Below are 27,483 nucleotides of genomic sequence, written 5' to 3' on the forward strand. Positions count from 1 at the left end.
CCTGCCTTATGCAGGCTCCTGGAGCTAGCTTCTTGCTCTGTTGTCTTGGCTGAGGAGCTCTGGGCAGTCTGTGGCCACCCTGGATCAGGGTTACACTGACTTCTTCTGCTGTGCTGTATTTCTCTTTCATATTCTTTCTCAGCTTATGCAGGGCTCAATAGGAGAGTTTGCCATGTTTGTCACTAAAGATGCTGCTTTCTTCTCTTCTGATTTTCCAGCTATGCGATAAAGCCCGTACAGCTCTAGAGCCTTTAGAACAGTGAAAGGGTAACGAGTCCTCTGTTCACCTGCAGAGAGAGGAGTTGATGTCGTCATATAAGACATGGAGAACCAGAGAGATCAGCTGGAATGGGACCAAATTAAATGCATTTACTCTGCAATGTACCATTAATGCCAAGTAATTACCACATACAGTGGGATTTTTGTTTTGTTTTGTTTTGTTTCATTTTGGCACAAGAGAATTCTTTCCAAATATGAATGCATGACTCTGTCCAGGCTGCTGGGCTCTTAGGTAAATTATAACAACCCTTTGCTATTCCCATATGTTCCTCTCTCTTCCTTCTGCCATTTGAAAAGCTGGCAATGGAAAGATGGGAAATGCAAATGCAGAGAGGAAGTCTCATTCCCAGTGGTAGTGATGCCGGTTCAGGCACTCTGGTGCAGACTCCTGCCTGGCTTCTATCCCCAGGATGTTGCCTTGATGAATTCAAAGTGGTCCCAAGATGGATAGCAGAAAAATGGATAGCTAGAAGGAAATTTTCATTGGGGCATAAAATTCTCTGGTGGTTGAATGTGCAAGCACTGCCTGATCCCACTGGCACCTTGATCTCTGAGAGGAGTGCTGCCACAATGCAAAAGTACTCAGGCTACCATGAAATTCCTATGCTAACCATCCATACTGGGCAGCAGGGGCTGTGTTGAAAGAGGGATGGCGAAGGGTCAGAGAGATGCAAGACTGCTCTGTGACAGTTGTTCTATTTTAGGGCCGAGTCACCAATAAATGCCCACACTCTGCTCAATGGGCTATAGTGAAGAGCTATACCAAGATAATTTTTCTTTGTTTTATTTTGGTGAGTGTCTGGAGAAAAAAGAAAAAGCAAGCAGTGAGGTGAAGCTTACTCCACATCTGGAACATGGATGGTGGCCCCCTCTTTTTCCTCTCTGTCTTGCAGTGGCCCTCCAATAAAAACCAGAATGTATTTGCCACTTTATTGGAATGTCATTTTCCCCACTTGATCCTCCCTAAAAACCCAGGCCTAGAACTGTCTGTGTTGTGGATCTGATGGGAAGACAGGATGAAATGGGGAGGAGACTCCTTTCCACCAGTGAATATTGTATTCATTTTCAAAGGTATCGTCCCTTCCCTTTCACCACCTCTTGGTGGTCCGGGAGTGGGACTGGTTCAAGGTTCACATACGTTCTGCTCCAGCCAGGGCCTGTGGCAGGTCTGCTAAGGCTGGTAGCCTTGAGGCATGGAAGGGGAGCATTTTTGCATTTCCTTTAGCTGCACTGTTTTCCTGAAATAACATGAAATGTTTTGTAATGACTGTACATCCAGGCTGCAGAAATGCTTGTGGACGTCCTGTGCTTACATAATGCTGTGCCTTGATCATTCCTTCAAGTTGCCTTCTCTCTAAAAACCTATACTATTTTAGGATAGGCAAAGAATTTAAATTTTTAGGTACAAAAAGCACATGTCAGCAGTTGCCTGCTATAGACTGCATGTGTATGAGTGATATCAGCCAGCACACAAACAGTGGAACAAGCACAGGCAACAGCACCCTCAGCCTCTACACCATGTACCTGTTCAGCAGTCAGCCAGGAGCGGTTGCCAAGACTGAAAAACAACCGTAGCCACTGGAAAACCAAGCACAGTAGAAGGACACACACTCAGCTTGAGCTACGGAGAGGTTTCTTGTTTCATAGCATCAAATAAGCACTGCTTGCTTTACAGGGAGCTATTAACTTGCCACTGAGCCCCGTTCCTCAGACAGGAGAACTTCAGTGCATCTCCCCAGTCACATGAGATCTTCCCAGCACCCCCATTAATGAAACCAGTTGTAAGATGAGAACTGACAAGGATGTCTGCTGGAGGAAAGATTAAATCACACACTACTGTCTTATTAGTGTAAAGCTTTCCTAGCTTGCCTTAGAACTGTGGGCTCTTCACTCCATTTCACTCTTGCGGCTGGAGCATGTTCAGATTTGGCAGATGTTGACCATCTTGCCTTTTTCCAGGACTGCTGTCCTTGATGATGGCATTCAGGCCTTCTTTTCGTGGCCATTAAGTGGTCATTCACAGCCTCTGGAACATTTCCTTGTCACTCATCTCCTGCTTTTTTGTCAAGTAGGTATGACTATCTTGATATTTATTATATGGCTAATAAGTCCTCTGTCTCCAGTTACCACAAAGCTTTGATTTCTATGAGAAAGATAGATTTGATAAAGCACCTTTTGCTTTGTCAGATGAAAGTATGCACAAATCTGAATCATGCTACTCCATTATCTAGCAGACTGTTTGCCCATGGTTAACAAGGTCACTTTAATGCGTAGGGTTCATCATGTTAATACAAGATTGGAGACCAAAGTGTATGCTCTTTAAAAAGTGAAGGGGGAGAAATCATAAGACTCAATGCTGAGGTAAATGACCAGTACCTGCTTTGAACATGTGCCATTTTGGAAGTCCCCTTTGGAAATATCTGTTACATTCCCCAGGTGTCCTGTTACAGTGTGCTCTGGTTTTGCATAGAATTGACCTGCATTATTTACAAGTTGTCTGTAACTGATCATTCCTGAATTTTCTTCAGATCAGAGGACATAATTTCCAAGACATTGTCACGCCTCTCATGCTTTTCTGAGAGGGCAGACTGTCCTTCTTTACAGTGCTATAGAGGTAGAATTATACTTGTGTGCATAAGGAGTGCTAGAGGAATGTCTTAAAAAGTGAAGAGGAAATGGTTGCCTTCCATTATGGATGTCAGTGGACTAGACTATCGTCATGCTGGTTCTTTTGCTGAGTTCAGTTTCTGGTCAGGGTAACTGGTTTTAGTAAACTGCTGTTGCAAATGACTGTTTTTTGCCTGACACATGTTGTTGGCTGGCCGTTTCCCACAGGTTTGTGTTCTGACTGTGCACCAGATCTGGCCGTTCTGCCTGTAAGGTTTGAGTGCTCGTCTTTGGAGCTTTTATTAGCAAGACATCAAAGACTCATTTTGCCTACTCATAGGCAAAAACAAGAAAAGAGATTCATCTTTAGCCTGCCTGAAGTGCTTTTCTCATCTCTGTGACTCTTCAAGAGTTGCAAATAAAAAGAAAAAAAAGCAAAGTCATCACAAATTTTGTGGAAGATTTTTGTCTTTGGATATAAAATGAAGTAAATGTAATAGTTGTACAAAAGCACTTGAGTACTAAGAAGCAAACATGGGTGCACAGTGTTGTTGGCTGTGGGTAATGGAGATGAATAAATTAGTCAATATATGACACCTTTGATTTAGAGCAGGAGTTGCCATCCTGAAGATCATGGCTACATGTTTTTTCCCATATTGCCAAATAAGAGAATCAAGCTTTGATGGAAAGGAGGGAATTCTCTTCCTTCCCACTGCAGGCACCCTCAGTTATAAGCAGTGCTGGGTTGAAGGGGTTTCTCCATCAGAAATAATCTCCATCGTTATTTCAAAGCCATATGCTTATGTAAACAGCTCCTAATAGGGTTTTTTTTTGCAGTAGCATTTACACCAAGGATGTTTTTTTCTCTAGATACCACTATTTTGTTTCCTGTTGTTGGCAGAATATATTAATGGTGTTGCCTCCTACCTTAAGGAGCTGGCATATGCTGGAGTATATCAGCCCTAAATCCAAGCTGAAATTCTCCTCCTGCCTGTTTCCCTCAGTCTCTCCCTCAGATTGTGTTGGTATCACTGGAAGTTGAAGATGTTCATTTCCTGTCAAGGCGCTGCAGGCTCAAGCCTTGTATTCATAGAGAGTGAGCATGTGGGATATGGTCTAGAGCATTGCAAAGATTGGATCTTGGATATGTGTGTTATCCTGATTGGGATGGGAAAAAAAAACAAAATCAATTAAAATATAATAGTTTGGATGCTATGCTGGATAAAGAACAAGTTTTGGAGTGGAAAAGCTGTCGTGGATAATTGAACTCACATTTTGATCCTCTCTTTACAGCCACAGGGATTTAAAACCAGAAAACCTACTGCTGGATGAAAAGAACAACATCCGGATAGCAGACTTCGGGATGGCATCACTGCAGGTTGGGGACAGCTTGCTAGAAACCAGTTGTGGGTGAGTGTCTCAGAACATATTGCAAAAATCAGTGATAGATTCCAGACATAAAATTTGTCTATACTAAGGGTTTCAATAAAGACCTGCAGAATTACACCATGCATTGTTATTTTGCAGCAAGATAATAAATTGGTATGATGCACATACTGTATAAGATAGATAAAAGAAGGGTTTTTAAGTGCTTTACATTGAAAAGCAGGCCTCTGTAGGTGTCACATATGGTTATAAAAATCAAAGCTTTCGGGTTTGGATTCATCTGCCTAAGCTGGTGTGTGTTTGCTTTCACTGGCCATATAGTTTTGGGGAACTGAAAGCAGTAGTATTGGCTGTTTTAAGAAGAGGCTTTAAAAATATTAGGGGGTGTAAAAAAAAACTTATCTAGGGGTTCTGAAATGGAATTTGCATGTCCTGATTAGGCTGCCTGCTTGCAGCTCTTCCTGTTCACGCTCCACACTGCTTCCTTTCAGCTCACATGCTGGATTGACAGGGAGGCAGGAAGGTCCTTTGCAATTACAAGCAGGGCATGAATGCAGATGCAAAGCAGACTGCTTGGAGGAGTATTGCAGGGGCAATCTAAAAACATTTCCATGGCAATACAGTTGCCAGCAAGAGCTGTCTAGGAATTTCCAAGGGAGCCAGCAATAAGCCCAACAGTTTAGCAAAGGCCAGGTCCCTGGTCTGGGACTGGACGTGGTGTCCGGGGACAATGCTCTCTCATCACTATCCCCTCTAGGGGCACCACTGGATCATGCCCCCACTGCCCCATCCACAGCTATAGCTTGGTGCAGTGATGACTTGCAGGGGGCTGCTGCAGGGAGCTGTGGCAAGGGCAGGCAGCAGCTGCATCGAGCTGCTGCAGCCTGGCACCACTACACCAGCTTTTAGCTGTGTCTGAATTTGTTACAACAGCGAGCTCAGCAACTGGAGTTGCAGAGAGTACCAGCAGATTTCCAGTTCTTCCTGTACAGACCTTCCCTTCCTGGCCTTTGGGAGTGTGAATCTGATGACTCCAGCCCAGCCCCATCCTCAGCTGGTTACAGTCCATGTTTTTTCAGTCTGCGCTCTGAACCAAGGCAATTCAGGGTAGACATGGAGCCATCATGGTTGCCTGTACAGCCCAGCCACTGCCTCTCTGCCCTAAGCTGTACAGCTCTGCTTTCCAAGTCGTGAATAGTGGGTAGCAAAATTATTTGAAGTTCATTATGTGATCAAATGCTGGTTGATGAGTACACTGAGACCCACCCGTTCCTTCATTGTCCATGTCAAGCCAAGATTTGACCTCTTAACAGCACAGATGAAAAGCAAGGAGCTATCAGCCCACACATCTGTTGCTTGCAGCTGCTTTCAAACCTCCCCTGTAGATTAGGAAATGCAATCCTCCCTGCAGTTACCATAAAGTCTCTATATTCTTTAGATAAAATTTCCCCCCTTCTTTCCATGAAAAAGCCAAGAGGAAGTATAAAAACCAACCCAGTCTCACATTGCCCTGTAGGACTTTGCAAACTCCTGGGGAACTTCTCGGTAGGGTTCCTGTTCTTGTTAGCACTGGGCTCTGTCATCCGGGTCTAGAGTCTCAAAGGGAGACTTCCTTTCCATAAGCTGTGCTGGAATTCAAACCTCCATGCTTCAAGCAGAGCCAGCCCCCACATTGCAACCTTAAAACGCGCTAATAAAGAAATCAATGGAACGGAAGAGACGTGCCTGTAATAAACAGAACACAGCCGCAACACTATGATCTCCTGCCTTGCAGATGCATTTTAAGTGTGGTGCCAATCACTAGGCCTCTGTGTGAGCTATTACACCACTTCATTAATTCTCCTGGCATGGAGCCCAGCATGGCTGATACTGGTGTCTTATGATCTCTCTGGTTTGGGGGGTGAAGGGAGGAAGGAAGGAAGGAATATATAACAATGTGCCACACTGTTCACGAGGAAAGGCAATCCAGTTAAGATTCCGTTTTCCTTGGAACACATACAGTAACCAACCTCAGAGCTTTTCAAGGCAGTAGTTTTACCTACCCTTGTAGTTGGTACTTTCAGCCAGCATGAAAAGGAACAAAACAGAGTGAATCATGGCTGAGATACTGAGCTTTAATGAGATGCTTTTCCATGCACCCAGAAGTTAATTTCCAGAATGGTTTTATCTGTGCTGTGAACACTGATAATGAGATGAAACGGTAACATTTCCATTGACAGTCACGCAAGGAGTCTCCAGGTATTTCTGTCAATCAGAGTGGGAGGATCAGATGGGGTTGAGCCGTGTGATGCAGCCAACTTTGTCAGTACAGCAGAGTGGTTAGAGCGCAGTCAAGAATTCTTTGCTGTCGCAAGTGAACTGCTAAGTTTAGTCCAAAGTTCAGGTAGGCTTTAGGTTACCACAGAGCCTTGACTGGCTTCATGAAGATAATCATGTAGACCGAAGTTTGATGTATTGAATACCTCAGAGTCAGTGTTTTCTGGGAGCTACGGCTTCAAGCTGCATGGTTTTCTGTAGTACTAATGGCTACCTGGAGAAAACCATAAAAGTTCAATCCAGTTATGTTTGTGTAGGAGAGGGAGGTAAGGATGGGCTGGCTGTTTCATTCACATAATTTGTCACTGACAGACTGTGCATTGGGCCTTGATTGTAATGAATCCCCACTACTGGAAGCATGCATTGCGCAAATACTGCATATACACAGCACAGAGAAATAAGCTGTTGATTTAAACGTGTCTTTAGATCCTTGAGGGGAAGAGGAGCTGTGTGTAGGGTCTGCAGGAATAATTCTGCACAGCAATTTCTGCAGTCTCACGGAGAGATGGTCTTTTAAATGCCAAAGTAATACAGTGAATCTCTGCATTCCTCCAAGAGCAGAGGAGGTCTGTGAGCAGACAGCAGACAAGGAAGGAAGCAGAAGATGTAGTAGGATGCTGCTTCTATTATTTTAGATCTCTTCAGCTCTTCCTCCTCTTTACAAATCCAGGCAATGACATGAAAAGACACTCCCCTGTCTCTTTTCACAGTGATTCTTCCTGGCATTCTGCCTCGCAGTGTTTCAGAATGGTAAATATTGTCCAATCCATCTTGAATTGTCACTAGGCAATAAGAGTGAGTGCCGTATGGTTAAACCTCTGGACTGAGACTCGAATAATCTGAGCTTGATTTCCGTCTCTGCTGAAGGCATGCAAGGTGGTCTTGGACAAGATGCATTACCTTTCTCTGCTTCAGTTCTCCATCTTAGCAAGTCATTGCAGTGCCCAAGTTGCTCTGAACATGAACTGCAGTCATTTCTAGAGGAGTCTTGGAAAAGTAGGAAGGGTTGGGACAGACATTCCCTGGATCTTGTTCCCTTTTCTTGAACTAAGAGGGATTATGGCTAAAATGAAGTACTGAAAGAGGATAGGATTCTTGGGAGCTTGTAAAGATCGTTCTTAATTCCCCATTGCTCCTTACAGAAACCCGGCAAAGTAAATTTTGTCATCTCTTCACTTCTCTCCATTTCACTCATCACAGCTTGGAAACACTGTTTCCAAGTCCTACTGGATGGAGATTGCCGCAGTCTCTCAGGTGACTGAGAACCCACAGCAGTGCTAGTCTGTGTGCTGCCTGCCTCCAAATATCTCTATCCCAACCAAGAGCTAGGACAGAGCTGATATGTTAAATGTAGCTCATTCCAGCACCAGACCTGATCTCTGCAGAGACAGTCAGTATGGAGACTGACACCACTGCTGACAGCCCCACAATTAACTGACTGTATGCAACGGTTCCCCCATATTGGTGTCTCCACAGGGAACCCCTGCTCTCATCCAGAAAACTCTGTGCATGTGGGAAGAGCGATGCTGATTATGATCTTATTGAGAGTGAGAAGAAAGCCTTGTGCCTGTCAGTGGCATAGCGGAGTAAACAGCAACTTCCAACCCCAGCACAGTCAATTCCTCTGCTCTCAGCTCTCCCTAGAAATTCCTAGCAACACTTTGCAGACCCACAGATTGCCTGGTTCTATTAAAAAAAAATATCACATATTCTCATTATGATTGATTACTGGCTCTTTTTGAACTTAAGGTATGTATAACAACCAATGCACTGTGTGTTTGTTAGAAATGCTGGCAGAGATCATCTACCTCCTGATGCCCTTACGTCTGTATTTGGTGTATCAGCACACCTGTCATGAGTAGATAATTCAGAAGAGCGATATTCAGTTGCCACACACCTCAGTGTCCAAGCACCATTTCTGATTTTAATGACAAGACATGCTGCTGCACATATACTTTGCCCTTTATAATAAATGTGTGCATGTTGTCTAAAACATATGCAAGTGTCCTACATCCAGTTATTTTTAGGGTTGCAAATTTAGGCTCTTAAAATTGGAAATACCAGAATTAGTACTTTTTACCCCATCTCATCAAGAGCTTCCATTACCAGCACTGCGCTCCCATCTCCTTCCCTAATTTGTTACTCGTCTTGCTGACTTCTCCCAGTCATTTCTGCTCCATATTTGGTCCCAAATCATAAATACTTTTCTCTTTTCCATTAGGTTCCAGCTCTAGTTTCTCCTACCTGGTTGTCCCAGTCAGTTGCTCTCAGTCCTAGATCTATTTCCCGTTGGTTTTGCGTTCACTTTGTTTTAAAGTTTGGTACCTTGTGATAACCCCCAGCCATAGCAGCTCATAGTATCAGTTTCAGGTAGGAAAATTGTTCTGTGAAGTGTTACCAGTGCAGGTAGAATTTTGATCCTGATGCTTTAGAGAGTTTCTGCTAGCAAATGCAAACTGCAGTTTTCTAGTTTGCGTACATTTTTCTAGAGAATGCAAACAAATATATCAAGTTTTCCCCTTGCAGTTGAGGGTAGTAGAAATGTTCCTTTTTTATGGGAAAAAACATTTAATTCAGATTAGACTTATATAATGGAAATGTATTGCCCCGTTCACAAGATGCATGCACACACAAACATAAAACCAGTCTGAGGCAGACAAAAAGCAAGGAAAATTGTTGTTAAGTTGTTAAATTGATGGTAAGTCATAAGCAATTTAAAATGAGGATTATAAAGGGAAGTACCAGACAACCTTATTAATAACCATTAATACCAGCCTCACCTATAATACATCCTAAGGTATGTTAAAAGAGCTTTAAGTCTGCAAAATGAAGCACTGAGAATTTAAGATGTGGTATTCTTCACATTGCCGGTATAGCATTGACTTAGCCCATGCACATTAAGATACGGCCATTAACTACAAGTTTGTACAGGTTTTTTCCAAGAAATCTTTGCCTTATTTGATGTTTGGACGGTGTGGGGTTTTTTTAATAAACAGCTATTTAATGTTTGATTTTTCCTTATCTTTCATTTTATGGACCCATTCATAATTTCTGCTCACTGCTATGAATGCTAGATAGGGTGTTCATCATAGTATCTTAGGTTTACAAACATTAATTATACTGTTTTCATATTATGTTTGCCACATTGATCTGGTTATTTCCATTTATATGAGGACATGTGATTCTGCAAAATGCAACTCAAAATTACCAACCAGATTTGAGTCTGTAGTTGGATACTCTGGGGCCTAATATCCCAGAGTACTCAGTGCTTGATAACAGTCCTTAACTTGGACAGCAGAGTGTCTACTGACTGCAGCTGCTGCTCCATGTGCTTATAAACACTGTAAATCAAACTTCAGATGTGTCGCACTGTGATTTTGAAAACTGGGGAACCTGCAACTCATAATTACCTGTGAACATCTCAGTTCAAGGCACCTGTTCATTTTCTTTCACAGAAAGATTCTATGGCAGGGGCAGAGAGAGAGTTTGATTCTCCAGTATGTCAATCAGCTGCCTCTATCACAAGCTTGTCCTTTGTGGCACTAAACTTCCCTCACATTGCTACAGACTTCCCACAAGTAAAACAGAGGTGTTGGGGACAGCAATATATTCACTACCCCCAGACTGACTTAGCAGTTCTTAACTTTTGAATACTGAACTTTGCAATTTTATGCCCTTTTAATATAGGGGTCTGTTTCATTTTTTAAATTTAGATCTCTAAAAGGTTCCAAGTCTTAATAATTTGAACTGATATATTAATTAATGAACTGATTTGCAGGTTTCCCAAAAATGTAATTGCACTCAAGGAGTAAACAGCTGTAAGATCTAGCTGAGGGCTAGATGCTGAGTTTTCTCATATAAAGCTAAATGACTGAGTTGAAACTTTAATGGCAAAATAGCACTCGGCTTTAACTACAGCTACTACCTTAATTACAGCCTTACCTACAGCTACTACAGCCTTAACTACTCACTGCTACGGGAACCGTTTCTTCAGTCTCCCCCTTCTTACTTTTCTATGTGATCAGTGGCTATCGCTTTCTCCACTCAGGATGCCCTAACATGTCCTTCTCCTTTATCTATTTTGCTGCTCCTCTGGCGTTCCCCTTCATCTCAACCCTTTGCTACCCAGCATGGGGGGAAAGCACAGGCGGCTTTTTGCACTAGTGGATAGCTTCTGTCTCTGAAAGCCAGCTTAGAGACGGTGATTAACAGGGGTTGAACAAGTGCCTCTAGCATCCAAGAAACAGCAAAACCAGCTAGACATGGTAGGACTTTGGTGCACCTGTACAACCTCCTGTATCAAGGTAGCTTCATGCATAAGACAAACAGAGGGAAGGAGACTTCTTGTTCCTCCCTCTCTACAGAAACTCTCCCTCCAGCTGTGAGGCCTAAAGAATGGCACTCAAAAAAGCTTTTCTTCTTCCCCAGGTAGTTTCATCTTAAGGCATGGGTCTCATCTTTGATGTGACCTGGGAACCCATCAGGCAGTATAACACGTGAGTTGTCACACTCTGGAGTAGGATCACACTGCTTTCCCTATGCTTCTTGATCAACCAATTGCTTCTCTGGAAAAGCAGTTACTGTATATTCCCAGATAAACTACATATGGGCAGTTGATTTGTGTGTGCACAGTGCAGGTCTCTTTTACTTACATAATGAGGCCTGTAGGTCACAGGCATATCACGTCTGCACTGAAGATGTGGCCCTGGTTGTTTCAGATCTACTGTAGCTGTGCTACTGTATCTTGATGTGCACAGATCCAGAACTACTTTTCTAGTTCCTCAGATGAAATTCAGGATAGATACATCAAGAATATATACATTTCTTTCTGAATGCCTGACATCTTTCCAGGGCTGTCCTGGATTTCACCATTGCACTCTGGCTCATTTCCTCTGGTTGAAATCCCACATAGATGCTTTGCTAAGGTCCTTCAAGATCCTTAAGATTACTGTGTCCTAGAGCCATAACTGCGAATGACCATTCACAGAGCCCTTCCTGCCCCAGGCAGACTAGCCTGGGAAAATCCACATCACCCTTGAAATAAACACTGCCAACATCGATGCTTTTTTGCAGCAGTACCCGCAGGCAGCAGCTGCTTCTTGATCTTGCTGAGCGATACACTTACTTGTTATCAAGGGCCAATTGTGGCTTTTGCTGCACAGAGATGTAGCTGAACGATGAGGAGGTGGCCTAGGGGAAGAGGCAGAGAATGTTGCTCTTGACACACGTATATTGAATAATTATTGATAAAAGCCAAAGAAATATTCATGACTCTGTAGAAAGATAAATAGATTTTTGATTAAATTTGAATTTTCTCTTTAAAGCAGTTGAAGTTGCTGTGTGATTGGCAGCATGGAAATGAGTTTTCTATGGATTCTGGCTGGCCGGAGGATCCTTTTTAAGCTGATAGCCAAGATAACGCTGCAGATATTTAGCTATCATGTGCTGGCAGGAATTCAGAATGGCTATGCCAGAAACTTTTGCTTTCTGGGCAGTTGTAGTGCAGCTGTTGAATGATCAAATCAATCCAACTTGTTCAAAGGATTTATTATAGTATTTTCTCTACCCATTCTCCTAGATTTTAGCAGTATTTCAGTGGTGTTTTGTAAGACATAGCAGATTCCACTGCACTGCAGCTGACATCAGGAGGGTAAATGCTTTAAGTGCATTTGCTAGTGGGACACATAAATAACCTGTCTTGGTTAGTACCTATCTTGGGTTCTTCACAACACTTACATTCTTCTTTTCAAGGATATTAGCCCAGGAAGCTATCAAGGTGGTTGCACTGGTCAGCATCCACAATTAAGAGTTCTAAAGTCTTTGTTGGAGTCATCGCATACAAGTAAAAACCTCAGAAGCACTCTGCGAATTGTGACACTGATTCTTCCAGTGCCCAGATGGCACGACCACCCAAAAAGTATTGTGCTGAAGGATGATGCTGAACCATACTGGGTACCATGCAGAATTTGAGAGGTCTGGCTTAAGTTTCTAGCTCAGCCACAGACACCACCTGTGGCAGCCATTTAACGTACTGTGTGTCTTCATGACTTACCTTCTGTAGGAAAGGCAATGGTAGCATCATACCTGACAGAAGCTAAAATGCATGCAAGACTGAAAAACTCAGACACACTAAGAGACAGGAACTCAACAGTTACCTAGACTGTGTCTGTACTCCTTTGTTTCCCCCTGATGTGTTTTCCAGTAAACCTAATGTGACTCAGCTATATAGAAGATGTCAGAACTGGTCTTTCTATTCTGTGGTGACTAAACTGAGTGAATGTCCATGATCTGATGTAATTCCTATACTCTTTTTGCTACCATGTTTTTTTTTCCAAATTATAGTTGCATTACTACCTTCCCTACAGCTCCCATACTGCCCTCTTTCACTCTTCTGCCTAAGCAATCTAGCACTGGTGAGAGCTGGCTGTGCTTGTCCAGTTCCAGATTGCAGTCCCAATTCTGGTGCTGCTTCTTAATTCTGATTTGTGTGAACCTTACGGGTGGCCTGTACGCTATACACTGTTTTTATTATATGAAAAAAAAAAAGCACCACTAATCAAGCATTCTCAAAAGAATAATTTAACTTGTCTTCTAAAAGCTTGTAAAACCATGCATTAGTCCAGTGACATAACTGTTTAGTGGTTAAAGCTTTGAGGTATTAAAAAGAACAGGTGTAGAGTAGCTGTTGGATTGCTACAGAAGAAGCAAATTCACAGGGAACAATATGCGCTGGAAGGTTGGGAACACGTACATAACCTTAAGCAATTCATTGTCTCACTTTGGCCTCACTTTCTTTCCAGCAGTGGACAGCAATATGCTGCAAGTCCCCCCACATCAGCCCCCGCTTAGTCAAGAAGCAACAATTTTATTAACATACTGTCTGCTTTAGCTTTATTTCATTATTGTTGCCATCACGCTCTTTGTTACCGTAGAAACTTTTGCCCTAAAAGATTAAAGCCTCATACAAATCTCAGTGAATTCAGTCATACAAACTTTTGTGAGGTATGAAAGCTGTGGTGGCATTGCTTCTGTTTTAGTCAGAAGAGTAGACTTCTGGTGAGGTTCTGGTCACCTTTTTCAAACTATGGCCAGCTGCAGCTTTTAAAAACGTTAAAGTAACCTTGTCCATGTCTATATGGCTGCCAGTGACAGAGCTGCCAAGAGAGCTCAGGTAGTCTGTCCTACCCACTAGCCACAAGTCTATTCTTTTTGGGCTCCCAAGGACCAACTCTGGCCAGTTCTCTGAAGGAAGGCTCTGGTTTTCATTCTCTGTTTTGACTCTCAAATCGAGGGTTTTAAAATCCAGTTTTAATTAAGACACTTGGGATCACTACTGAGCAGATAGACCCAGTTAGAATACTTGTGATAACCTGTTAAATGGAGGGTGGAGTGGGTGGGGTACATTAAATATTGTACTAGACTTCTGAATTCCACATTTTCTAACATTTTCCTCTCCTCTCTTAAGCTTTGCTGTCAAGGTAGCTGCAGTCCCAAATGTATCCTGAGTTTATTATCATGGTCTGCCAAAAGCTGTGATACCAAATCAGTGTTCCATGCCCATGGGATGGTATTTTGCCATAGGATAAGCATAGTGTGTATGGAAATTCAATTAATGGGCTGTCTCACTGGGCATTAATGTAGCGTCCTAGCACAAAGCTAACCTCATGGTGCTTCTGTTTTGCTCATTACTTTGTGAGACAGGTATTGCCCAGCCATGATTGTATTTGTCACAAGAAACAAATGCACAAATGAAGACAGGCTCGGGGACTGCTGGGAGGTGTCAGTATAAACAATAGCATGATTTGCACACAGGTCTCAGACAGTTTGCATCCCTTTTACTTGTCAAGTTACTTTAATGAAGGCTATAAAATAAATAGCTGTGGCTATAATCTTTAGGAATTAAAATGATTACCTGGCAAGTTGAAGTAATTAACTATTCTCAGCCAGGAATCAAACCAGAGATATATGGGTAAAAGGATGCGAAAAGAATATATTAACTCACTAGGTAATAGTACTACTGTCCATCCTTTTTAGTTTTTTAAAAGAAAAAAAAAATTGCATGTTGAAATCGTGTATTGGCAGCTTTTATGACCCCTGGAGTAATTGAGAGCAATCTTAGCAGAAGAGATGCAAGGCATGGTTTAAGAATGCATGTGTTTTGTCTGAAAATATTGTTCTGTCTTTTTTCATATAAAAGACTATCCAGCATGTGTCTTCCTTCTGATTTGATAGAAGGCCAAGTTAAAGGCTGGGGTTAGAGGGCTGGAATTCTATATAATCACAGAATATGCTTGATCTTCTCTTCATTCCTCACTTTTAAGAAATTCGTAGTAGGACCATTGAATTTTAATTATGCTACTTCTTGACCATTTTGTGAGTTTCTTAGAAATGTATTCTCATTGAGGTAAGGAAAAAAGTGCTGGTTTTGCACACCTGAATTCTGTGTAAGCAAGCCAATCATGATTCTGCTAAACAAAATGGGAATGCACGTAATCCATAAATACCAGGCTGTTACATGCTCATTTGACTGTATTTTGTGTTTCAGATCACCACACTATGCTTGCCCTGAAGTCATACGGGTAAGTTGGTTACATTACTGTGTAAAAATACATTTTTTAAAGTGTCACTTGTTGCAAGTATGCAGATAGACCTTCTGTACAGGAAATCTGTCAAAGGTAGACAGTGTTGGAAAGGACACAAGGAATGTAAGTACGGTTTTGTTTGTTTGGCTCAGCCCTGAATCAAGCCACATCGACCATATGAAATGATCGTGTGTTATTCTCACAGTACCCTTTGTGTCACGTGATCAGACAGAAATACAGTACCCTCGTTTAACTTGATCTTTCCACCCAGGGCATGCAGTCCCCTACGCTTTCCTGTCTCTGATGTAGCTGTCATTTCAGTAGAAGAACTGGGGTTGGCTGTCAGTGATGTTGGTTTCCGTTAAATGATATGAACTATCCTTTCCCTCTACTCTCCTTTTGTCCTCTGAAAATAAGTATCCAAGATTTCAGTGGCCAAGATTCCCCTCTTTCAAAACATATCTTTAATGTAAAGCTAACCAAAAAGCGTACAGAAGAGACTGTCCAGACAGTACTATGAGTTTGCAAATGGTGTGACTGGTGACAAGCTCCCTGAAGAACCAGGGAAGAGACAAACACCTTGACGTCCTTAATGCTTCTCTGACACTTTTTAGGTGCCACATCTAATCATTTGTGAGTTGTCAACCATTGTTACCCTACTCCCCACTTCTGAGCCTGTTCTCGCAAATCCCAAATATGACTGTAAACTGATGTTCATAAAAAGTCAATTGATGGGCTGTGTCATGGCCTCCTAGTTGGGAGGGCCATCTTGGGAAGCAGGTGGTTGAATGTGGTTGAAATGTGGGGTTTCCCATTCTCCCCTCTCTTGTTCTTCAAGGATAATTAATTCATTTACTAGGGAGCAATCTTTTGAACCTCTGTGTCATTGCTGCGCAGGGAGAAAAATATGATGGAAGGAAAGCAGACGTCTGGAGCTGCGGAGTCATTTTATTTGCGTTGCTAGTGGTGAGTCATCTTCCTTGCGCTATCCTTTAAAAAGAAAAGAAAAATCAAAAATGCTGCTGTATTTAATGGTGATTTTATTGACATCATGTACAGATGGGTTTTTTTAGTTCCCCTATTTTTATATCTCTCAGTTGCATCCTTTCCTCTTATTTCTACATCAGTCCCGAAGGAAATGCATGAGGAATATTTCACTGCCTCTTTGAAATGCTGCTGCCCTGCACAGGAGAGCATAGACAAGCGTCAAATACTTGTCTCCATAAATGCTCTTTGCTGTGTTGTGGTATTGCAGTGCATTTTTTGATGGGAAAGGATGTGCAGGGTTAAAACTTCAGGATACAGAGAGTGTCAAGTTGTCCTTCACAGGATCAAAATATGGCTGGGTTTGGGAAGTGTTTGTTTTTTCTGCTATGCGTCTACATGTGTTTCAGTAGGTATATGCATACATTAACTGCAGTGTTTTATCAAGAGAAGATTTGAGTGCAACAATTTTGTTTCATGCAAGTATTGAGCTACATTTAATTTGGTACACTTGAGAATATAAAACTGAGCCAGTAGTACAAAGTTTAAATTAGTTTCCATCTGTCTCAGTAATACTTTCTTTAGGATTCAAAGTGTGGTATCTTGTAACTTATTCTTCTTTTGATCAAAGTTTCAATTTTCTGTGGAATTTATTCCGATTTGCAGTGGTAATACAATCCTCCTAAACATACAACTGGATGTCCAGCTGAAGGCAGATAGGCTTGGCATTTGTTATCAATTTCCATAGTATAATGTAGGAAAATATAGTTTATGTTCATATAAGTATATAACATGTGCAGATTGGATACTGTATATGAGAATAGATTTTATGTGCGTGTTAATTTTTTTATATCTATAATAGTTCAACTGATCACCTACAATTATAAAAATAACAAGCCTGAAGTCAATTTTTGATGTCCTTGTACATTTATTAGTAAACCTAATTACTTCACTTAAATGTTTTATTTTGACAAAAGTATTTGTACAATGTATGATCAGAGTTAGATTCTGCACATTATTTTTGTTTACAACACTTGAAAATTTTAAAGGATTTTTGTTTCAAGAAATATGCTGGTAATTTTTTTAATGGCCCAAATCAAAATACCTTGAAGTAATCTCAGTATGATGCTTTAATTCACCTTAACCAATCTTAGTCTTTTTTTCTTTTTAGTCATTACAATTAATTGACATTTTTGAAGTTTTAGATTTTTTATCATGATGTTGCAAGGGGAGAATTTTAACTATCTCACTAGATAGCACTTGGTCATCTATTGCTCCTGAGCAGCTATTTTCATGGCTGATAAAATACAACTGTATAATGAGCTCTTAATATAACTTCTTGAATTTAGAAGAGAGGATGTGTCAAGACGATTAGGATTTGGAGGAGTGGGCTTTTCATTTTCAGGAGGATTCTTTGTCAAGATTTGGTGTCTTAGTGTTGCTGAGTCTTCATCTGTTCCTGCATATATACATGAGCCTGCAAAACAATTGAAAAAAGTGTATTATTGATGGAGAGCGCAGAGCTCTCTAGTTAATTATGTCAGGACAAACCCTACAAAAACTCTCAAGCTATAGTAGCAGGTGGTAGTAATAAGAGCTGTAGTTGCTACCTTCAGGAAATGCCACAAAGCAGCCTTGCTGACTTCATCATGGCTTAAATTGCATTAGCCAAAGTACTGAACTATCAGAATTGATTTTCCTTTAAGTCTGGAACGGTTAGGAAAAAAGTAGGTAACTCAGGAGACTGGTTACAGAATAGAGGGAGGCTCTCTCTTCAAGGCCACTTGAATGAACAAACAACAGTAAGTAGTGCCCAGTAGCAGTTGCCATCAGGTGGTCTTTCTGAGGCTTCCGTAAATGGAGCCGTTGGTCTCCATAAACCATAGACACAGGATTGCTTATAAAGATGCACTACTCACTGTAGTAAGAGCAGTGCCAGAATTGACAATTTAAAGCTTCATTATCACAGCAGCTGACAGCTTGCAGCTTCCCACAAACCATCCTGGAAATCAAGGAAGCTCAGCACCTACTAGAATTAGGCGGTGAAAGAAGGAAGTGAGAACATCTAGGAAGGTGCAGACCTGCTATAAAAGGGTATCAGCTTCAGTTGGTGGAGCTATCCTAAAGATTTCAACTTCTTTTTTTCCTTTTTGTCCTTGCAGCAAGGATAGGTCTTTTGCTGCTTTTTGTGGGAAGCTGATGATCTATTCAAAATGTAATTTCAGCTGAAAAAACCTCAAACCATTCATGTAAGTGAGCTACAGTAGGGAAGCAATAGGAACTGATGACCTGACCACAGCATGGGAACTGGATGAAGTATATTAAACAGGTAGAACGTCTGCTGCTTCCAAAGGCTAATGTTGGTTAGGATTTCTTTCAGCTGAGTCATTTCACTGCTCCATCAGAAAGAGGATGTTCTTTACTGAAAGTCTCTCAAATGCTGTTCACCTCTTTTTCAATGTCTGCAATAAATGTGTCTCAGGAAGATTAAAAGTAAGGAGACGATAAACATTGCTGCTGTGAAAGTATGCCCAGGAGGAATACCAGCAGATCAAAAGCTTGAGCTGAATTTAAGTGAATCCATGCATCTTTGGTGCATTTGCCTGGAAAGGCAATTTTATATTTTGTATTATGTTTTATACTGGTAGTCATTTTCTAATTAAAGGTCTAATAAAAAAACAGTGTCCTCAGTTTTGCTTCCTATGTTGGAGAAAATACAGCAGCACTAAGAAATGCTTTATTTTCAATGGATGTTTTTCCACTTTTGATAATAATTTATTATGTGCTGACTTCCTCTTTTTGATTCTCTCACCGTGGTTATCCTGGCTGTTCTCTTTTTGCCCTCTCCAATTCCCTTTCACTCATCTCTCCCATCCACCATTCTGTCACATCCCTGCAGGGTGCCCTGCCTTTCGATGACGACAACTTGCGGCAACTGTTGGAGAAGGTGAAACGTGGAGTGTTCCACATGCCACATTTTATCCCCCCAGACTGTCAGAACCTTTTGCGGGGGATGATTGAAGTGGATGCCTCGAAACGTCTCACGGTAAGAAGGCATTTGGTGCGAGTCATGTGAGCAAGGCTTATGGTTGAATAACTAAGGTAGCATGATTTACTGCCACTCCTGTGTGTTTCCTCCTGAGCAAAGAATGAGTGCAGTTGGTGGAGTCTTTGGAAAGAATTTAGTTACCTCCTCTTTTGAATCATGAAGGCAGATTACCTTTGTGTCTCTTCTTTAGCCTCATAATTCTCATTCATATGTAACAATGGGCATTTAGAAGAAATTCCTCGTAACACCATCACCGTGCCTACTAACCCATTAGTACACTTTGGAGTCCACCTGAGTTGTCTGGCTCTCCTGGCTGGTACAGCAGTTTGTTGGGGACGTGACATAACTGTTTGAAGGTCAAAACTGTTAGACTTATTTGAAACTTTGCTATTAGACAGAGTATGCTTTTCTTACATTTCTGACAAAAGTGATGTCTTCTCACTTCATGCCATGCAACCTGCATTATATTCTATCTTGCCTGTGCTCTGCGTTATCCTCTAGCAGCCTTCAGAGCGAGTGTCTTCTTGTCTGCTCTTTCATCTTGTGCCCTGTGGTCCTGAGAATGATTAGGCCCACAGCGTTGAGCTCCTGGCATTCAGCACCATTTCCATTCAGATTCTTTGCATCTAGGATACATCCCATCACTACAACAGAGACCCTGCAAGAGTGAGCACTGTGTAGTGATTGTATCCTTCATTAACACTGTGTTAATGTTCTGGGGAATTAAAAAAAAGTAGCAATTAAAATCATTTTGGAAAGCAAGATTGCCTGCTTGCAGTGGAGGCTTCTGTCTTTATGGGTACATTGCCCTTGTAAATCCTATTGTCAGGCTCTGGTGATGATTTTATACAGATTTACTAAGCTCACAGATTCTGAGTGGGAGTATGTATAAAGAAATGTAAATTTAAAACTCCTCCTGGTTCTTCAGTCTGCTAAAATATTTATAAATAAACTCTCAGATCAGTGCTTGGCCTCTCTGCTGAGATTGCTAACAACAGCATCAGTCTCTGCCAGCTGTGATGGTGCTGTTGGGATGCAGACACCTGTCTGATAAGAAGTGAACTGAAACTCCCTTCACAACTCTCTTTACATCATTACCTGACAGCTGCAGCTGGGGTTTTTTTCGTTCATTACAAAACCAGCTTATGTTTTACTTGGTGACGTAGGTGAAAAGTTCTTTATGCTATTACTAGTATCCTTACTTCTGTAAACCCAGTAGCCATCACATTTGCAGCGCGTAAGTAGCACTGATTGGAAAAAAATAACAAAAGTATTAGATGCTTTAAAAGGTCTTTTTAAAATAGATTTTTAAAGAAAGAAAGAATATTTTTCCAAAAATTTTCATGGAGAGAATGCTGCAGAGGTTAGGACTGTACCCTGAGACATGAGACAGCTGTTCTTCAGGACTAAGGAAGTCACCAAGTCTCTCTCTAGCTTAGTTTCTTTTCCATAAGGTAAACATAACAGTTTTTCTGTTGTTTGGTATTTTTTTTTTCTCTCAAAGATCTTAGTGCTGATGGTTTGAGTATACCAGGGAGCAGATTATCAGACGTTAGATCTTCAAATTGTTCTGACTGAGTTTTGCCAGAGAGCATAGCCCCTAAACGTTTTGACTTCTGCAATACAGCAGAGAATGTATTCGCATAAAAGAGAAAACAGTTAAGGTAAATCAAGGTCCCAGAGTGACCCCTTCCCCTCCTCCCCTTTTCTCGATCAAAATGAAGCTCTTATTTCCTTGGGGAGGGAAAAAAAACAGATCAGATAATTACTGACAGGCACTAACCAGTGAATTGTGAATAAGAATTTGAAACAAAATGTATTCAAGAGCTGAGAGCTGGGAAGAAAAAAGGATAGCTCTTTGTTATTAGCTGCAGTCTTACTTTCATTATTTTGGGGTCTCTCCATTTGCTGTCCCTGCTGCTGTCACACTTCCCTTTCTATGCTGTTAGCATGCCGGTTGCTTAGATTGCCAAGCAGAAGGGAGCTCTTTGTTTACCGCACAGGAGCTGGGAATATATAGTTCATTTTGAGGAGAGATCTGAATTCTATTTTAGCTGTGTCCTGTGAAAAAGGGTATAAATATGGGTTTATTTGGAAGCCTCTATTCCTAGAAACTATCTCACTTGAATCAATTTGATATGTATACAAAGATCTGAGCAAAATTGTGGCTTGGGTACAATAAGTACAGATTTAGCTGTTACCATTACTGATCATTTGCTCAATATCTCACTGGTGAATTCAGCAGAAAAATATAGTGAAATGTAAGGTCACTGGAATTTTTTTCTTTCATTTTCCCCTTCCCCTATCTGCTTTGTTCCTTTTTTTGATTTGTATCTTTTCCTTTTCATCCGACTGCATTTCCATCCCTGCAGTAATTGCCATTTCACAGCACACCCACACCTTCCCCAGTCCATCTGTTAAAATGATCAACAAAAACAGAACTAGCATTCACGTTTAACTGTCATCATTCGGCTTCAGTGTTAAAGCCTGAGAGGATTAATGGAGAGGAGGGTACTCGGAATTATTGTTGCTTGCCCTTTCCTGCCTTAAGAAGTAGGCATTACCTTTCTTCGTATATGATTCATTTATGGAAAGAACTTTAGTCTTAGTGGAATATTGTTCATGCTTATAGTTAGTGGGATGTCCTTGACCACTCTCCTTTATTGGGCCTGGTTTACTAAACATGCTTTAAAATAAAAGAATCCATGTTTTTCTTTCAGTAGACTGCAAAAATTGATCCTAGCTGCTCATCATATTTCTGACATGTTCAGGAAAGATGAAATCAAACAAAGAATGAGTACTAAGGTGGTCAGCATTTGAGAGAGCCTGTCTGAATAGCACAGCCTAAAAAAGCTCTACTTAGTCTACATAGGTGATGTATGAGAAAGGTTGTACTGGTTGTCTGCATATTCATTAGAGGTAATTACTAGGGAGAGAATGATTATTTAAACTAAAGGAAGATACTGGGACAAAAACAAATGTATGTCAAATGGCCTTACATTAAAGTAGGCTAGAAATGAGAAGAAGCATTTTAGCCTTATTAGTGGGGTTCTGGGACAGCTTTCTAGTAGGAGTAGTGTCAGGAGGGAAGACTGAACTAGTTTTAAGTATGAGAAGGTTTACAGAAGAGAATGAGTGTTCTCGGTGCCTGCAGTACTGCACATGAGGATTCTTCTAGTTATGTGCTCTTCGGAAAGTGGATATTTTTTTCCTTGGAGGTTTCAAATGATTCAGCATTTCTACAGCAGAGAACTACAGCTCCTGTAGTGGAATCCATTTGCATTCTCAGCTGATATTTTCTTCTACAGAAACACAAAGGCAAAGGGGAGAGAGTAAGGAGATTTTGATCCACTTTCCTTTTAAAGTTGGATGAGCATTATCAAAACTTTGTGGAGCAAGGTGGATCAGAGCAGATATTGCAGAATAAGTTATTCTGATAAAGTGGTTATTGTTTCAGTGTTGACATTTTTTTCCAGAGTAGAATGGCTCATCTTCCACGTTGGGTGTCCACATAGTCTGAAATACCTGTCCCTGAATATTATCCAACTTAAAGTACATGCACTTTCAGAATCTCCTCTCTGCTCTCTGTTTGATTTTGTTTTTTCTTGGGTCTGATGTGTGCTAATAATGGACTGCAGTGTCTAAACAATGTTAAAAAAATGAACAAGGGAAAACACACCCCGATTCCTCCTTCATTTTCCTAGAAGTTCTTATAGTTAAGGTGCCCTTCACATCATTTAAATTATCTCACTCCACCACCTGTAGAATGGAGGTAATTGTCCAGTTGATGTATTTAGGTTGTAAGCTTTTGGCTGCCAAAGGCCTATTCATGCACCATGCACATAGCACAGTGATACCTCGTCCTTGTCAAGGTCCCCAGAGGCTGATATAGTACGGCTGCTACTACTGACACAGATAATGGTTTTACCAGTGCTGTTTGCACTGCCAGTTTGAATCCTTTGGTCAGGAAAAGCCTCTATCTTGACATTATACAGTAGGTTTAAAGCTCAGACTAGGCCTTTAAATTAGACTAGAGGATCTTCTGACTGAAGAAGATTCATCTGAGGTGTGGGTCGATTTAGTGCACAGATGGTTTTGAGTCTGTTCCATTTCTGAACAGGGAGGTTTGAAATTTGACATAAGTTCAAGCCCAGAAGCCCTCATCCATAACCACGGACTTTAAGAAAGTTTTTCTTCAGGTCAGAACTTTTTAGCTTGGCAACCGCTCTGCTAAGATCAGCGCCGAGGATGTAGACAACGCTGTCTTGTTTTCCATCTGCCTGTCTGTCTCCATCTGTTGTTCCCTGCCTTAGAATTCAGATGTAAGCTCCTTGGGGGAGGAGACCTCTTTTTCTGGGGAGCTTGTACAGCTCTGTATCACAATGGGGATCTCATCTGTAAGTGGGGCTCCAAAATACTATACTTTTGTATACAAGTTTAATACATATTGGAAGTATTTTTACATAAAACCATGATAAAGGAATCCCCCCTCTCCTTCCAGTACAGCATTTTAGCTTGCAGAACTCTCTGCTCTGCCTGTGCATGTGCAGTGGATCTGAACGTGTTTTGTTGTTTGAGAGATGGCGTCATGAGACAATTGCCTGCAGTGGATAGGAGATATTAGGAAGCAGCATTTTTACAACTTCCATAAAATGGCATTAAATTTGGCAAACTGATGTGCAAAAAGCAAGAAGAACCCTCTGGGAAGGGTTGTTAAATGCCTTTGTCATTTAAATGCATTTAAACATTGTCTTTAAATGAAGGCAGGAGGAGTGAGATTAGCTCCCACTGTGTATCTCCCTCCCCTGCATTGCATAGTAAAAAGCATACAGACTTGTTGTCAAAACCAGTTGCCCTCCCGTAACCCTCCTGTCACTTTAATGCAGATGAAAAGCAACAAAGCATTAATTAATTACCTTTAAAAAAGTGGTGGAGATGTTGGCAGCAGTAAGCACACTTGTAATAACATTTCAATGCAATTACATTTGAATCAGAATAGAAACTAGTTTCGTGGAATACTTTTAATATCTGGGATATCCCAGCGTACTTCACAGCAATGATTTTGATGGGGATTGAATGGCAGATGTGTAGGTAAACAGCAGCTGTGAGAGCTCTCGTACACCTTCAACTGTATATCAAGATGCTACAGGGCTTCTCTTTCAGTAGAATGCTGTTGGTTCATTAACTTGAAGGAGATTGATCAGCAGGGACGGGCAGAAGGGATTTCTCTTTGACATCTTTGAAGGAACCCAGAGGTTCTGTGACTAAGACATGAACTGGTGACCCTCCTTTCTTCCCCCTCTCTGACTCAAAAAATGAAGTGCTGTTATCTACTTTGCCTTGGCATTTCTGCATATCACAGGCACAAAAGAACAATGTGACCCATGGAGACAGAAAATGCAGAAGGAGAAGCAAGCATGAAAGAGGCTTGGACATCGCTTAGCTGTGTCATCTGCATCTTGTCCAAAATCATTAATGTCTCTAACCCTCCATGTGGTATATGTGAAAATAGCGAGTGGATACGCATCTCATAGGGTGGTTTTACCAAGCACACTTTACCAAGTAGACTTGGTAAATTACAATCCACTCCTTAGCAGATCACAGTACTATGGACCTGATAAGTAACCATGCTAAAATCCTGTCCCATAGAAACTGTACAAAATAGGCTCTTATATTCTGTGTTTGTACCTCAGCTTGCAAAGAACCAGGAGGAAGAGGGCTGCATCTCCAGGCTGTTAGGGGAACACCCATAATGTGTATCTTATCTCCTTGAGTTTAGCTGGTCAGGGGAGACGGCAGGGTCTGAGAAATATTCCAGCTTTCTTTCAGTAGTGCGGGGATGAAATGACTATCTGTGATTCTTGTGGCAGAGCTGAGGCCACAGCTGGGGGACTGTGAGCACCCAGCACCTGGGCTGGTTAGAAGACAGCTAGATATGCAAGTACCAACTGCACCTTTGATTGCAGCATTGATACGGTCTTGGTTTTAAAGGAGGCTGTTTGTCTCTCATACTGATCCCTCCAGTCTCCTGTCATGCTTTCCTAAGCTGCATTCCCTTGTTTCTTTGTTTTCAGGAGTAGCCCTGTCTCACTTAAAAAATGATCTCATATAGAGCCGACCTCATATCTTCCTGTTTTCCCAGACACAGACCTGTTGTTCCATAGCACAGAGGTCTCTGATTCCTTGCGCTCTGTGGCAAACACCTACTTTCTGTCTCTGTGATTTTGTTGTTTGTCCATTCCTTTTTTCTTTCTTTTTTTCCTCTCTGATTCTCATTATTCTGGAATTGAAGTGGAAAGTAATAAGAGCAGGACAGCTGTCTCCGTTCTTCCTGACCAGTTTAATGGGTCTGTGATTTCATCTTATAGCTGTTAGCACTTGCGTTTCCTTCCAGCTCTCCCCTGCCTCTCACCTGCGTGTTGCACAAACGCAAGCCTGTGTGCAGTGAGTGTGCATATTGTTCTGCATGTACAAAGGTGCTTCATAATGAGGAATATGAAAAATATTGTCTGGATAATGAATAATCCCTGGGCAACTATGAAAAGTTCTTTTCTACTGTGGTGATGCTTAAAAAAACGCACAAACCAACAGAAATAGATTAGGAAGGTTCTGCTGTAAGTGTGTCATATGAACAGTGTGTTCTCTCTACTGTTAAGAATTTCTCTTCGGAAAAGGGTGTTACTTTCTTTTCCCCATACTTGTGGAAAACATGGTCATCGTGTAACTTTTGCTGGCATCTGCCTTCCATAGAAGGACAAGGAGACACTGTTCAGCTTTGATCAGTCTTCCAGTAAAATGCTCATATATGAAACAGGAAAGAAGGAAGTAAAAGAAATTTGCAGTCTGGTGTTCAGGTACTGAAACAACAAATGGTATTATTTTGACATAGAACCTTATTCTACTTGGTCTTTAGATTTGAATGATAAATGTGAATCCAGTCAAGAATGAGTCCTGGCAAAAGGTCGTATCACACATGCACAATTTATTTTGCTTATTTGTTATTTATTCAAGCCTGTTTCTGTTTCCTTCTCTCTCTCTTTTTCCAAAAAAAAACCTAGAAATGAACTTCAGGTGTAAAGAATCAGCTATTATGCCCATACAGAAAGGTGCAGTTTGTTAGCTTCAGTTAGGTTACAGAGGGGAAGGGCTTAGGAAGGGAAAAACTTAAATTGCCAAAACACTTGCCTGTGAAGCCTTGTACTTATACATATTCCTGGGATTTGCTCCTGACTGATTCCTTATGTTCAGAACTATAGTGTCATTTCCAGTTCCTGTTGTTTACACAGATCCATATCTAGAATGTTGGACTTATTTGAATAAGCCTTGAATAAGGATGTCTTATCGAGTTACCTTTTCTGTTTTACAGCACTAATTCCTTGTTTTCTCTTCCTTTACAGCTAGAACACATTCAGAAACACATATGGTATATGTAAGTAACACTTTTTAAATTCACTTTTGCATGCATTCATTACTGGTTCTGTTACAGGAGCTTATATCCTAGTCATCTCTCTGAAGACAGACTGGAGTTTGAAAGCAGCTTTCATACACATGGAGAAAGGGGCAGAAGACAGAAAGGTGTCTAATGTTTGGAGGGTTTTTATCCTTTGCTACTCATATAATTTTATATATATATATATATATATAAAGCCAGGCACTTTTTATACAGTGGCTGACAATTGTTTGAAATAAGTCGTTCAGTCCAGCTACTCGCTGTGTTAAAAAGATACCTGCAAGTGATCAGCAAAAAAACCCCAACTAACAGCCATATTTAGTTTCTCTCCAAGTGCTACAGACAATCCCTTGTAATACCTTCTTGACAAGAAAGCTTCGTTTGTTCCTTCTTGGCATCTTGGCTTTTCTCTGAAGTAGAAACAAAAATGATGATATTGATAAGTAAGCACCTGTGAACAAGAGCTTTTCTGTCTCATAATCCCTGCTCCTTCTTCACAGCAAGCTAAGAGGTAGCTTCTGACCTTGTAACCTGTTGATGTGAGAGTAGTTCTGTGACTTGATTAAAAGCAGCAGTCTTGACAGTGAAACAAGAGGTCTGTGAGAAAAGTAAGCTCCTGTCTAGTGGTTTGGGGATAAGGAAGATTCATGACTTTTAAAAGTGACCTTGCACTTTGTGTAGCCTTAATAGTATTTCAAGAAACCTAAGTAAATATTTTTTTTTATATATATACTGATGATAACCTAATCAAACCAAGGAGAATACTTCACATATTAAACAAGGAAATGATGCTTTCATACATGCTTCTCTGGGTCAGCGTACCTACAGGT

The 27,483-nt window shown here is 41.1% G+C and overlaps 1 protein-coding gene across 1 annotated transcript in view; it reads left to right on the forward strand.

Annotated features, from left to right (window-relative positions):
- The window catches only part of BRSK2 (BR serine/threonine kinase 2), a 319,951-nt gene that overhangs the window by 233,018 nt on the left and 59,450 nt on the right, over positions 1-27,483 (forward strand). Inside the window, exons 5-9 of the mRNA XM_074148741.1 lie at positions 4,180-4,296; positions 15,134-15,167; positions 16,068-16,136; positions 19,054-19,200; positions 26,601-26,632. Coding sequence (XP_074004842.1) covers positions 4,180-4,296; positions 15,134-15,167; positions 16,068-16,136; positions 19,054-19,200; positions 26,601-26,632 — 399 coding nt within the window. The remainder of the gene's footprint in view (positions 1-4,179; positions 4,297-15,133; positions 15,168-16,067; positions 16,137-19,053; positions 19,201-26,600; positions 26,633-27,483) is intronic.

Source organism: Numenius arquata, chromosome 6, assembly GCF_964106895.1.
Source record: "Numenius arquata chromosome 6, bNumArq3.hap1.1, whole genome shotgun sequence".
Lineage (NCBI taxonomy): Eukaryota > Metazoa > Chordata > Aves > Charadriiformes > Scolopacidae > Numenius > Numenius arquata.